Source organism: Nerophis ophidion, linkage group LG17 (assembly GCF_033978795.1).
Source record: "Nerophis ophidion isolate RoL-2023_Sa linkage group LG17, RoL_Noph_v1.0, whole genome shotgun sequence".
In the NCBI taxonomy this organism is placed as follows: Eukaryota; Metazoa; Chordata; class Actinopteri; order Syngnathiformes; family Syngnathidae; genus Nerophis; species Nerophis ophidion.
Window position 1 is genome coordinate 28,177,774 of NC_084627.1, and position 15,577 is coordinate 28,193,350.

General features: G+C 40.0%; 1 protein-coding gene across 1 annotated transcript in view; it reads left to right on the forward strand.

Annotated features, from left to right (window-relative positions):
* Window positions 1–13,681, forward strand: part of crkl (v-crk avian sarcoma virus CT10 oncogene homolog-like) — a 34,474-nt gene extending 20,793 nt beyond the window's left edge. The window contains exon 3 of the mRNA XM_061876706.1: window positions 11,531–13,681. Coding sequence (XP_061732690.1) covers window positions 11,531–11,665 — 135 coding nt within the window. The 3' untranslated portion in view covers window positions 11,666–13,681. The remainder of the gene's footprint in view (window positions 1–11,530) is intronic.
* The last annotated feature ends 1,896 nt before the right edge of the window (window positions 13,682–15,577 follow it).

A 15,577-nucleotide genomic window follows, 5' to 3' on the forward strand; every position in this document is an offset into this window, starting at 1 on the left:
CGACATCCTAGTCACGGTCGCTGTGTCCTTGGGCAAGACATATCACCCTTGCTCCTGATGAGTCGTGGTTTGCGCCTGGCATGGCAGCGTCTGCCGTCAGTGTGTGAATGGGTGAATGTGATGTATAAGGGCTCTGGTATTGTGCAGTCATAGTAAAGCGTTGTATTTACAAACCATTTACCATTTATACATGGTGTACTTTGACTTAAAACTTCTCGTATTGAATTTGTAATACCAGTGAAGTACCAGCTTAACTGCTTCTGTTGACAAAGCTTGTAACTCAAATCACCCATTTAAATTAATTGAAATCCATTGAATTAGTGTTAGACCCCATAAAACATCGCAATTTTAACATATGTTTTGAAAAAAAACAAAAAACTTTTATACAACAATCATGAGAGTTTTCCATTTATAGTTGCAAATCCGTCTTTTTTATCTCTGTACAATATTAAGTTCTTTTTTTTTTTCTTTTCGTTTTTTCCGATCTACAATGTGTGTTGAAATCTTTAACCTTCTCTTTGCCATACCTGCCAACAACTATGGTTTTTGTGTAATGAGTACAGTTTTTGAAAATCTATTCCGGTTTACGGCTGCAGTGGTAAAAACTACGATTTTCCATTAAAAATCATTAAGTTAAAAATAAAAATTATTTAGTGAAGCAACTCAACGGGCAGGGGACAAAATATATGGGAAACATCGATGATGATTGGTTTGTTTACATATAAGAACATCCATGATTCTTTGGTTAGTTTACTATGATGAGTCATGATTGGTTAAGGTTAGGACAAAACATTACGGACAAGCCAATCAGAGGCAAGATAGGGCGGGTCATCGAACCAGGAAGGGCAATCACAACAGACACGCACATCCCAAATGACGACGAGAGAGTCAGAGAAGAGACGAGGGAACATTCAAGCGGGCAATTTATGTTAAAAAAAATTATCTTCTTTAGATTTTCCTTTTAGCGATGTAGATGACATCCAGGAAACCCATCATGCGTCTACTTGGCCACATATTTCCAAATGTATGCGTCTGGATAAAACCATGCCCAAAACATTAATTTTTGTTGTTTACCATGTAAGCCCATGTCAAAACAGCTCTTGACTTGAAAGAAGTGGAATACACATTTAAGTATATACATGATTTTGGCAGACGTGATGACTTTTGCTACAGTATAGCCTCTCTACATGCTAAATTTAGGCTTTACCCCCTTAACCCCCTTGTCCCCCCCACCGTAGGCACCGCCCTGGATCTCTTACTTTCAGACTTTTTCATTGAGTTCAAATCACTTGCCTGATATAAAAACATTGTATAAAAAATACTATATAATGTACTACAAAAACTACTGTAGTTGTAATAAATCATGTAGTAATTGTGTGCTTTTACCTTGGAGAGTGGGCTTCTACAGTATCTTATTTGACTTGTTTCTCCATCAAACCCACAATCCGCAGCTTCCCCATATAGTCATGGAAAAATGCCAGCCGTTTCGAAATCATCCAAACATTATTTTCTCGCAGACTAGCAGTGATGCGCTCAAACTGCTTCGCCAGCTTGACCACAGGTCAAGTTATAGATAGTTTAATTCACTACCTGCATTTCCGCAGCACTGTCCTTCACACTCACACTCTCAATTCAAATGGTTGAAAAACAAAGTTACTGTATGTCAACCCCAAGATATAGGATTATGCTAGCGAGTGAGACCGGATGTTTAATGCGAGCGTTAACGATGCCTATGGCATTCGCTACATCAACTGATGGCAAAGAAGCTCATTACTCAAACTATTGCCTGCAACTTAAAGCATAGTTATTAACTGAGAGATTGCTCGTATCTCAAAATATTTGTTAGTTGGAGCACTCTTAAGCTATGTTGTCATGGTCAAATTGTTGTAGCTTTGGCTTTATCTGAAAATGGGTTGCACTGGGCTTACAATCGTAAAAACTAACATTGTGTTTTCAATACCCTTTTATGTTAAAATTATATTTGTGATTGGAATTGAAAATAATACAAAAATAAACATGCAATTATAGAATGAATTGCCAATTCCTAAAAGGGAAGCTAATAGTTTTACCGCTGAAGTATTGTCTCTATCACCTGCTTTTTTCCTTTTTTCAAGTTACATGTTCATGTTTTCTGTGTGTACATCGGGTCCACACATTTCAATGTTTTTGTGCTCTTTTATACAAGTGGAATAAATGAAGTTTCAGCACTTCATGGTTCTTTGACAGATTGATTCAGCTGACCTTTTTTTGTAATCAGACATCCTGCTAAAGCTCTGGGCTGCTGCATTCTTGTCATTCCAGAGTGCCATAAAAGATTATTGTTACAGACAATGAGACCTGATGTCCTTCAAGTCTCACTTCAGGTCAACTTTAGTTAAAGTACATTGGCAGCCTTTACACACGCTTCAGTCAGTGTAGCTTTTCTCTAATCCTGATAAAGACCATGTGGTATGAAATAGAATGAGGTTGCGTTAGTGTCACAAACCAGCTAAGCGCCAGCACTCGTTTTCTCAGTGATCTGCTAAAACCACTTATTTTTTTCCCCACCTTCCGCCCGAATGTAGCTGAAATAGGCTCCAGCAACCGCAAACGGGACAAGCGGTAGAAAATAGATGGATGGATTATTTAATATGTCGTTTTTTATTGGTTTGAACTCACACATGCATTGTTGGCTAGAGTCAAGACTTGCTTGATAGTAAGGCAATTTATAGAGAAACTAGTTTGGTTTTGAACAAACAATATTTTTTGTTGGGGTTAAAGGTTGCTGTGTAAAAACAACACATGAAAAGCAAAGCAAAGTTACATTCAGTCGAGCCTTTTATTAAAAAAAAAAAAATGCCCCAAAGAAGACTGAGCAGTCTGTTTGCAGGGCACTTTCAGTTGGGGTAGGGGCTTCAATCGTATCACCCGCTGCTTGTTGAGTAGAGAAATACATGCTTTCATAAAAGTCTTTCTAATAACAAGGTTTGCTAGATTAGAACATGAGAACATTTAAACACTTTAAATTGAGTCTATTGAAGGGACTGAATACTCATTAAACATAGTGACAAAGTCTGTAACAGTCAGACACAGAAGAGCTTAGGTGGCATCCACTCCGGTGTCCGTGTGCAGCGACTGACCGCCTAACATGGCCATGGTGTCACACACACGTAATGACAGCAATAGGAGGAAAAATTATCGCCTAGATAGATTTTGTGTCCTAATATAACTGTTGGTGGGTCACAGCCAGTACACAACATGTAAGAAGAGGATGGATCAAAACATACATTGGTGGTGTCAACAGATGTATTAGCAGTATATTTAGGGTCCGCCCTGCAATGGCAAAGGACATCCATGTCCTTTGCCATGCAAGGACCCTATTGAATCTGCTGCGTTTTATTATTATTATTGTTTATTCCGCTCCTTCGCACCCTAATTTGACCCCCTTAACATGCTTCAAAACTCACCAAAGTTGACACACACGTCGGTACGGTGGGCCTTCCCAACTTATTAAGCAACCAAACCCCAAAAATCAAAATTGCGCTCTAGCGCCCCCTAAAACGAAAAAAAAAACAGACTGCTTGTAACTTCCGTTAGGAATGTCGTAGAGACATGAAACAAAAACCTCTATGTAGGTCTGACTTAGACCTAAATTCCATAATTGTATCTTCTGGGGCCAAAATCAACAAAATATTTTCAAAAACCCATTCAAAGCCAAATTTTCACAAAAAAATGCAATTTTTGCCTCTTTGAGCTGTAATTTGCCCCCCTTAAAATGCTTCAAAACTCACCAAACTTGGCACACACATCAGGACTGGCAGAAATTGCGATCTAATGAAAAAAAAAAAAAATAGAAATCAAAATTGCGCTCTAGCGCAATTTTTGAATAAAACACAGAAAAAACTGCTTCCAGGAAGAAAACATAGACAAAACTGCTTGTAACTTCCGGTAGGAATGTCGGAAAGACATGAAACAAAAACTTCTATGTAGGTCTTACTTAGACCTACATTTTAATAATTGACAGCTAGCAGAAAAAATCAACAGGAAGTTGGCAATTACCCCTTCAAAATAAAAGTTTTCGTGAAAACCCGTAACCTTTTTCAAATCGAAACTCCTCCCAGTGCGTTTGTCGTTTCGGCTTCAAACTCGCACAGGAGAGAGATTGAACCCTTTTAAAAAAAGTGGTCGGACAAAATTGTGATAAGTTTTAAGGGTTTGATTTTACGCGCCTTCAAAGATCCCCTGCGCAAATTTTCCTAAAAAAGATAATTTTTACCTCTTTGAGCTGTAATTTGACCCCCTTAAAATGCTTCAAAACTCACCAAACTTGGCACACACATCAGGACTGGCAACAATTGCGAGCTGATGAAAAAACCAAACCCCAAAACTCAAAATTGTGCTCTAGCGCCCCCTAGGAATACAACACAGACAAACTACTCCTAGGAAGAAAACAAAGACAAAACTGCTTGTAACTTCCGGTAGGAATGTCGTAGAGACATGAAACAAAAACCACTATGTAGGTCTGACTTAGACCTACATTTGAATAATTAACATACTTTGGCAAAAATCAACAGGGAGCTTGATATTTTCACTTCAATACAACAACTGCATTACTTTCGCAATGCATTAAATAGTGTCACCAAGGCTTCTCCTGCCGTGGGGCTCGGGGACAGCAACCCAAGGCGCGCTCGCACCTTCGCACCCTAATTTGACCCCCTTAACTTGCTTCAAAACTCACCAAAATTGACACACACATCGGTATGGAGTGGCAGACCAACTTATTAAGCAACCAAACCCCGAAAATGAAAATTGCGCGCTAGCGCCCCCTAGGAAGAGACAAAAAACAGACTGCTTGTAACTTCCGTTAGGAATGTCGTAGAGACATGAAACAAAAACCTCTGTGTAGGTCTGACTTAGACCTACATTTCCAATAAACACTGCTGTACCTAAAATCAACAGGAAGTTGGCAAAAACCCCTTCAAAACAAAATTTTCGCAAAATATGCCTTTTTTGCCTCTTTGAACTGAAATTTGACCCCCTTAAAATGCTTCAAAGTGCAAGTTAGAGCTATACAATGCCAAGCGAAAGCCATTTATCAACAACATCCAGAAACGCAAATCTATAATTTGACCCCCTTAACATGCTTCAAAACTCACCAAATTTTACACACACATCAGGACTGGTGAAAATTGCCATCCAATAAAAAAACCAAACCCCAAAAATGAAAATTGTGCTCTAGCGCCCCCTAGGAAAATAAACTGATAAAACTGCTTGTAAATTCTGTTAGGAATGTCGTAGAGTGATGAAACAAAAACTTCTATGTAGGTCTGTCTAAGATCGGGACTCGGGGCACGGCGGCGGCGGCGGCGGCCAACGGCGGACCCGACCAACGCTGCTTGCAGCTTTAATTTTATTTTGTTTTTGTTAATGTTTTCGAAGTCGGGGAGTAGTTTCCTGGACACAAGGAATTTGAAGGCAAAAGCCTAAGAATTGAAATGAGTAGTAGCTACTGATTTTTTGCTTTTGTTTGTTATTGTATACTATAGACTTTGTTTTGCTCAAACAATTATATGTACCGTATTTTCCGCACTATAAGGTGCACCTAAAAACCAAAAATTTTCTCAAAGGCTGAAAGTGCACCTTATAATCCGGAGCGCCTTATTTATGGACCAATATTGAGCCACAACAGGTCTCACAACTACGGTAAGCAGCCGGCGACTTCATTTTACCCCGTAGGAGAAGAAGCGCGCGGTGCATGCTAGGATATATTACTGTGCCAGGTGTGCCGTTTTCATTTCCATTTGTGTGTTTATGTAAAGACCCCAAAATGGCTCCTATTGACAGACATGAGTTCAGGAAAGCAGGAATTGTCACTGAACTGCTAGACAACAGCAGCGACACTGACTCCATTAATGACGTCTCAAAATAATGCAAAGCAATAACAATATATCAATAACTCAACGTTGCTCAAACGTTAATGTCACACAACACAACACACAAAATAAATATGTAGAGCTCACTTTATTAAGTTATTCCTCATCCACGAATCCATCAAATTCTTCTTCTTCAGTGTCCGAATTAAACATGCCACAAGAGGTCTCGCAACTACGGTAAGCAGCTGCCGACTTAATTTTCCCCCGCGGTGCGCGCGGTGCATCCTGGGATACATGACGTCTTACCGGCTCCATCTCGTAGAAGACGTCATTAATGGAGTGAGTGTCGCTGCTGTTGTCTAGCAGTTCAGTGACAATTCCTGCCTTCCTGAAATCATATCCCTCAATAGGAGCCATTTTGGGGTCTTTACATAAACACACAAATGGAAATGAAAACGGCACGCCTCGCGCATTCATATATCCCAGCATGCACCGCGCGCTTCGTCTACGGGGGTGAATGAAGTCGGCGGCTGCTGACCGTAGTTGCAAGACCTGTTGTGGCATGTTTAATTCGGACACTGAAGAAGAACAATTGAAGGGATTCGTGGATGAGGAATAATTTAATAAAGTGAGCTTTACATGTTTATTTTGTGTGTTGTGTTGTGTGACATTAACGTTTGAGCAACGTTTAGTTATTGATATATTGTTATTGCTTTGCACTATTTTGAGTGTTACTATATTGTGATTGCGCAAACGTTTGATTTACCATAACAGTATCAGACTGTTTTGTACAGGTTTATTGAATCGAGGAATAGTTCCCCTCCACAATGTGATATAAATGTTGCACTACAAGTTATACCTTGCTGTTGTTAAAAGATAAGCGAAATACCATTTACCTCGGGGAAAATAGTAAAACTTCATTTTGGGAGTGAACGGAGTTGTCAGAACGCTGGTTTGTAATCTATTCATAAAGTTTGACTGACCTGACTGTGTTGTTGACAATCCCTTTAGCGCAGCTCCAGCTAATGAATGCATAACGTAACCCCAGCCTCTACTGTAGCATCTATTCTATGCGCCTTTATATATGAAAAAAGTTTTAAAATAGGCCATTCATTGAAGGTGTGCCTTATAATCCGGTGCGCTAGGAACTACTTTAAATACTATTTAAAATATTGTGTTGATATTGTTAAACTGTCAGCTGCATTCACCATAAATACATATATATTATTTACAGTCAATACAAGTGCTCTGTATTGGCATTATGGCTGAGTGATATATGGATATACTCAATATATGGCGGGTTTGTCTCTGTGCAATTTAGAAAATGACTATATGGTGATATTGGAGTAAGGGCTGGGCGATATTAGCTTTTATTAATATCGTGATATTTTTATGCCATATTGCGATATACGATATATATTACGATATTTTGCCTTGGGCTTGAATGAACACTTGATGCATATAATCACAGCAGTATGATGATTCTATGTGTCTACATTAAAACATTCTTCTTCATACCACATTAATATATGCTCATTTTAAACTTTCATGCAGAGAGGGAAATCACAACTAAGTCAATTGAACAAAACTGTATTAATTAAATACTCTTCATTCTCCCACGGGTGACTTTTTAAATGAAAGAACAAATGAATAGTGTTGCTACCTTTTTGTAGTAACACTTCTGCTGCATACTTTGCATTGATTGATTGATTGATTGATTGATTGATACTTTTATTAGTAGATTGCACGGTACAGTACATATTCCGTACAATTGACCACTAAATGGTAACACCCGAATACATTTTTCAACTTGTTTAAGTCGGGTCCACGTTAATAATTCATGGTACAAATATATACTATCAGCATAATACAGTCATCCCACAGGTTAATCATCAGAGTGTATACATTGAACAGCATATTGCTGTTGTCTGCTGAATATCTTCCCACTTGAAGCCAAACCACTGCCAGATGATGGATCCCCTACTGTTTATGTTGGGCATTTATTGTTTTTCCTCCATTTGTGATCAGTTTCACACCATCTCTCTCTTGTATTGTCACAAGCTCTGCTCCGCTCAACCTGAATCAGCTAAAGTTAGCCATGCTGCTACCTCTCTGATCGGCGAGAGCTATGACGCTAGACTCGCGAGAGTATGTGACGTATGTAAGAAGGGTTTGTTTTCTGTATCCGTCAGAATGAGAGACGAGGAGGAGTGAGAAACGCCTGTTGTGTGATGCACGCAGCTAAATGCAACTCGGCCTGCTTCAGCTAACGTCAGCCATGCTAACGTTAGCTCTCGGCGAGAGCGTGTGACGTATGTAAGAAGGCAGGCTTGTTTTACGTCCCTGAGGAGGACAGACGAGAAGGAGTGAGACACGCCAGTAATGTAATGCACGCAGCTTAACGCAACGGTGTGAGAACATATAATCGAATATTACGATATAGTCATTTTCTATATCGCACAGAGACAAACCTGCGATATATCATATATATTGATATATTGCCCAGCCCTAATTGGAGTATAGTTCTTACGCAGTTGCTTTTAGCTGCTGGCATTACACTACAGGCTCTTCTCACTCTTTCTTGTGTGTCCTTCTCACAGACAGCAAGCGCACCTTCTTACACACGTCACATACTGTCACATCATACGTCACATACGTATACACCAGGGGTGCCCATTACGTCGATCGCGATCGACTGGTCGATCTCGGAGGGTGTGTCAGTCGATCTCAAGCCAGGCATTAAAAAATATACATAAAAATGAGCAATCATCAATCATACCAAGACTTCACTTTCGTCAGTTGTTTGACATTCTCGGCACCCGAGGATCTTGTGGGATGACGCTGGCTGCTGCAAGCTCATATTTAAGAAAAAAATCACTAACAGGGCAGACGCAGAGAAACGCATTTTATTTCTAGAGACTCCATACCTACTGTCAAAACTCTAAAGACCGACTGCGCAGTTCCTGTCTTCACCATAAAAGACCTGTTTCATCCTGCCTATGCTAACAAAATAAGAGTCTCAGAAAGCTAGCGTGCACAAGCTAGCAAGCTACGGAGTTTGATGCCAATGTATTTCTCCCCCACCCTCAGCGACCGCTTTCTCACTTGCTTGCCCACCCGCACACTCACTGACGTCACTCACCTGCTGCCAGACATTAAAGGGCCACACACATATGCTAATCTCATAACAAAGTGTTTAAAAACGAGTATGCAAGTTGGACAAATGAGATGCCAAATCCAACCACTTTCATGTGGGATTGGAGAGAAAGGAGGACTTTTTTTTTCCTCCATTTGAAAATGCGGACGTTATCAGCACCACTGTCTAATTCCAATCAATGCAAGTCATCAGAATCAAATACACCAACTTATATTCTTGTCTTCATGAAAGAAAGGAATCCATGTGTGTTAAACATGCATGTATTATCATTAAACACCATTAACTTGTTAACAAAAATGTCTCTTTCATAAATATAAATTATAAATAGGAATGAGGTACATCTCCTCGACTTGGTCAATTGAAAAGTAGCTCGCCTGCAGAAAAAGTGTGTGCGCCCCTGGTATACACCCTTGCCCAGCAGAGAGGTAGCAGCATGTAACGTTAGCTGTGATGCTGGTGGTAACACAAGAGAAAGAAGGTGCCAATCTTGTAACAAATGAAGAAAGAAGTAATTCCCATGAAAAACAGCAGGGGGTCCATCATGTGGCGGGCGTTTGGCTTCAAGTGGGAATATGTCGAACAAACAACATTAATTTGTCAAGTGTGGGGCAAAAGCGTTGCTACCAAAAGTAGCATTACTGCTAATATGTAGCATCATTTGAAAAGTCACCTGCTAGAGAATGAAGAGTGTTTGAAACTGTGCATGTCAACATCTCCATTCGGTGCCACACCAACAAAATGCCGAGGCAAACATTTCCAGATCAACACCATATAAAAAAATTGTTTTTTTTTTAGTTGTGATTTCCTTCTCTGCATGAAAGTTTAAAAGTAGCATATATTAATACATTGTGAAGAAGAATGTTTTAATGTAGACACATAGAATCATCATACTGCTGTGATTATATGCATCAAGTGTTCATTAACTAAGGCAAAATATCGAGATATATATCGTTTATCGCGATATGGCCCAAAAATATTGCGATATTGAAAAAAGGCCACATCGCCCAGCCCTAATTGGCCTCGGCCGATCTCTCTCATGTATGACTGCTCTCCGTATTGTCAGCATAAAACCCTGTACGGAACATCCCTAGTGATTATCATTTTGGCCATAACCGTCCACCCCTAGTGTGACGTGTATACTAGGGATGTAGGATTATGGCCAAATTGACCCACATCTAGGGGTGTAACGGTACATGTATTTGCATTGAACCGTTTCGGTACGGGGGTTCCGGTTCGGTGCGGAGGAGTACCGAACGAGTTCCACACGAACATGAAGTAGCCGCCTATGCTAAAGTCTTAACAAGCTGCTCCGCTCCGTTCTGCCTCTGTGTCCGTCTGTACACATCACCCAGCATTGTCCCTCCCACACAACCATCCGATTGGTTACAACAGTAGCGATAACAAGCCAATCTGCAGTGTGTATTCAGAGCGCATCTAGTCAGCGCTTCAGCGTCCTGGCTTTAGGTGAAGGCTAGTTAGCTTTTGGTGTAACGTTAGCTCATTTTGCAGTGTGTGCGTGTGTGTTACAGACAGTGTTGATTAAGGTGTGTTGAAGCAGCAAAAAAGGACATTATGTTAAATGAAGAGTTTCTGTCTCTGATAGTGTATATTATAATGTAAGTGCATCATAAAGCCTACATGAACTCCTATTGCTATTGTACTATTTTTCAGCTATAGTTACATTAATCATTAGTAATGTAGCAGCCTAGTTTGAATGGCAGTGTCCCTGCTATCACATGTTGATACAAAAATAACATATACATAATAAAAAAACAACCAAAGGCTTCCCCAATGCTGTAATAAATTAAGCATGATGAGTTGACTTGTAACTGTTTGTTGCACGTTTTATATGTAGAAAAAAAGTTGTCATTTTATTTCATCTAAGCAACAACTTGAGGCAGTTTAATGTGGATTAATGTCGGCAGAATTTATATAGTGTTCCCAATGTTAAAAGGATCAACCATTGTTTACAAATTTGGTAGATAAATAACCAAAACATTTATATTTTGTTGTTTTCTTACTGTACCTAAAATGAAACGAACCGTGACCTCTAAACCGAGGTATGTACTGAACCGAAATTTTTGTGTACCGTTACACCCCTACCCACATCATTTACCCACTTACAGTATGTTTCATCGGCTGCCACTTAAAATACTTCATATTTAATATTACACCAATACCACATTTTGTCGGGGTCATTTTACTTTTTCTATTTTTTTTGTGTTCACATCTCATTGATTTAAACAAATGTATTTATTATTTTTTTATGAAAAATGTTTGTTTTAGGATCTATTATTTAGAAGTTTTAGCCAGTCTGTGTAAGTTTTAAAGTTGAAGTGTTCTACTTGAATTGTATTAAAATGGGGACATGTTATGTTGTTTAGATCTTGTAGGTTTTCATGTGTTATTAGTCATTCGAAGCAAGCTGATATGTCAACACCATGTAAGATGCTCAGATTTAAAAATGTCATTTTGCCATTCTCGTCCTCTTGTAACTCCGCCCTCGTTCTTCTCCCCGCAGGTGGGCGACATAGTCAAGGTGACGCGCATGAACATCAGTGGTCAGTGGGAGGGTGAGGTGAACGGACGAAGGGGTCTCTTCCCATTCACCCATGTGAAAATTATAGACCCCCAGAACCCAGATGAGAGTGACTAAATGACAAATGGAACCTTATTGCCTAGACCCAGCTGTACGTGAGTCTCCCTCTCCTTCCCACAGTGTCACCATGTGCTTTTCCCTGCTATGGGCTGTACAATGACATTACCCCCGACCCCCAAAAACCCTTCCTATCTTTTAGCCGCTGTTGCAAGAGGCTTTGACTGTTTACATCTTTGGATTGAACTAAACACCTGACTCCCCCTGACAAACAGTGTTCTTAGACCCGGGGTCCATTATCATTTCCACCACTCTTTGTTTTTTCTTCAACACATGTATATTTACCACATGGCTAGACAATTTTTGGGTGTGTATGTTGCGTTTCCAAGTGATTAATTGTACAAAAGAACGGACTATGGCAACGTGGATCTCGCAAGCTATTCTAATATCTGGGGAACACTTAACGTGTTTTTGTGTGATGGACGAATCATTGTGTTGACTTTGTGTCACCTGATCAACAAGGATGTGTGCCGGAAGAGGCATGTTTGCATGGCTTTGAGCACAACAATGCTGTACCTAAAGAGGAGCTTGTTGACATCCAAGCACTACAACAGCACTCCCCACTACAATATAGCATGTCACATCATGAGGACCCCCACCCCACAGGTGAGAAACGCCCCCAAAAAGTCTCAGTAAGCCAATGAGATCCCAGTAAATGCCTTTAAGAAAGAAATCTTTTGCCACATTACAGCCTGGTGTATACTCTCGCGTCACATAACTTGCATAAGCCAAGCCGTTTTGGCCCCTCCCTCTGCGTACCGTCCCGCAGCATTTGCATGAAAACGGATATTGTTTACTTTATCTCAGTGCACCATAAAAATAATTACTGCGAAAGTCAGAAAGTACGACAATCGTTAAATTTTATTGCCAAAAATCAATAATAGTGACCATGCACATTAACACAAGCATGTCGTTAAAGTAGTTAACAGTTTTATTTTCAATTACATGATAGAACTCTCTTGGCTTGCATCCTGAACAGCTGAATGGCTCTGCTAAAAACCAGCATCTTCTGCATTGCAACTAGTTCACAAGTTGCACAGTCCATCTTCCCAAATGTATTTTCCTCTGGTTTTTGATTATAACGTCCATGAAAAGTAAACTGATCAATCTGAATGACGTATTCCAGTGTCAACAAAGATGTCGATGTTGCGGTTGTCATCACTCTTTACAAGAAGGTAAATATCTAGTTGACAGCTCCGGTGGCTCCTTTTGGACACACTGCCTCTTAGTGTTTTGGAAGAGAATTACACGTCTGGCGCCACCCCCAGGGAAGAACTTTGAATCAAAACAAGACAACAGCTATGTGACACGGGAGTATATTCCAGGCTCAAGTCTTCTCTTAATGTTTTTAAATGTGTACTCCTTGTCTATTTAGGATTTTTACCTAGCGTTATTCTTTATTCATGCACATGATGGAAATGTTGCCGTCATTTCTATTTTAATCATATGGGTGCCTGCCTGACCCCCGCCCGACATATCTGCTGTAAGAAAAAAAAGACTTGCCTCTCTCTCACCTCTCAAATTGTTTTTCCCTTCACTTGCTCCTTCTAGTATTTGTTGGGAAGTGTTCCTGTGAATGCTATTGAACAAAAGGGAAACGGCCTGCTGGTTGCCTCTCAGGGCAAAGGAGACGCTTGTGGCCAAACGCTGCTTTATGTCCTGTATTTCCCGCTCCTTTATGATTTCATGACTTGATCAAACCCTCCTAATTAAGCAATACACCTGACGTTCAGCTGCCCTCTTGAAGTCACCTTCTCGTGCTTCTGAGTTGTTTAGTAATGACATTACCAGTATTACTGTGTTACACTACCAGTATTACTGTTACATTACCAGTATTACTGTGTTCCCAACTCTTAGATAAGCCTGTATTTGACTTCAGAATAAATAAAAAAATTGTGCCTTTTTATTTTCATATACCATTGACACGTGTTAATATTTCCCATGGTTAACACCTGTGCTGGTATTGACCCTTTATGTACAGAACAAGTAAATAAAATTTACATCTACTACTTTGGAGCGCATGTGTGTGTGTGTCGTCCTTCAGAGCAGAACTGGAGCGCCTCGTGTTCCACTTCTTTAATTCTGCCTCTGCCCAGGAGAAAAAGGAGGCAATTAATGCATTTTAATGAAGCGCTAATAAAAGACAGTCAGCTGACCCAGACTCAGCAGATTGAAACTTTTCAAGGGCAGAGTGGGACATGGTGGCTGTTTTCTTCAAAATGGCTCTCAGCTTTTCTTTTTTTTTTTTTTTTATAAAACATTGTTTAGAGCTGTGGAAACTTTCTTTTTGAGTACAGGTGCTGCATTGGATTTCAGATGCCCAAATGTTCCACTAACATTCTAACCAGAAATTAGCCCGGCTCCTGGTTATCGTCTCAAACGTGTTTTCATTGAGGGCCACATCGCAGTTGTGGCTGCCCTCGGTGGGCCGCATCTAACAGATATATGCACGTACATTTATAGGGTTTCACTTCATGATATCATTACACAATTGCCTAAACGTTTCAACATTTGTGATTAAGGGCTATATAGGTAAATTTGATGATTTTTTTGTAAGCTTTAAAAAAAAAAAAGGCACCACATTTTTATTGTAAACATTTACGGTAATTTTTACAGGATATTGCTGTAAATTAAAAAATGGTAATATTATTTTTTTTAAATTAAATTCTGATTTGCCAGTTTTTACTATAAAATGTATCATCATTTCACAGTGTACATTTTGTAGATAACTTGCTTTAAGTCATATTTTGATTTTAACAAAAAAAGTCTGAATTGTATGATACTATATTTGTTGCATTATTACATTTTAAAATATATGCAATTGCCATGCAAGGCGCTTATAATTTCTAGGGAATATCTTTGTGGAGGGGGGGTCGGTCTAAGCCTGGGGTTCAGACTGAGGCCAAGGGAAAAAACAACTCATAGCCCTAGCACATATCCCTCTTACATGTGTGTTAGAGGGAAACATTAAAGGACATTAAAGACAATAAAATAACAGAGCTGATGCAAACAGCCACTTCTACATACAGCTATGAATAAAAAGTAAAAGAAACATATATACTGTGGCGGCTTCTGCGGTGTTCCATACCATCGTCTGCTGGGGTGGAGGGAGCATGGCCAGAGACAGGAGCAGACCCAACAAAGCAACCAAGAGAGCCGACTCTACTCTCGGCCGCCCACCAACTCTCGGCCAGTGTCCAGTCCGCATGGATGAGCGAGGATACGTCCAAGGAGACCGAGGTGTCTGATACCTGCTCAATCAGCCAATACACCGAAGCGTGTCCGTCCTGGCGCTCAGTCCTTGCTTAGCACTCACCGTCCTCAGCGAGCAGTGATGGTTGCTGCCGGTCAGCTAGTGCTGCTGCTTCGGCAAAGTTGACTGATTCAATGTTATCAACAAAAGTGACAAGTTAAACATTTGCCTTTGCTAAATGGACAGCCAGCACATGCAGGACATCTAACATCTGTGAAAACCAAGTCCTGCAAGAAAATGTCACTCACAGCTGATGTGTCGTACCTTCCTGGCGAATATTGGACATTTGTAAGTAATCACAAGGAGCTGGGGTCGCATTGTACAAAAACAAATAAAAGGTTAGCCTTTTCATTTGAAAAAGGTAAGCAAGCTTGTTTGTGTCAACTGTTTAAAGGCCTACTGAAACCCACTACTACCCACCACGCAGTCTGATAGTTTATATATCAATGATGAAATATTAACATTGCAACACATCCCAATACGGCCTTTTTAGTTTACTAAATTACAATTTTAAATTTCCCGCGAGTTTCTTCTTGAAAACGTTGCGTAATGATGACGTGTACGCTTGACGTCACGGGCTGTTAGGAAATATGAGCGCTGCACACACACACAGCTAAAAGTCGTCTGCTTTAATTGCATAATTACACAGTATTTTGGAG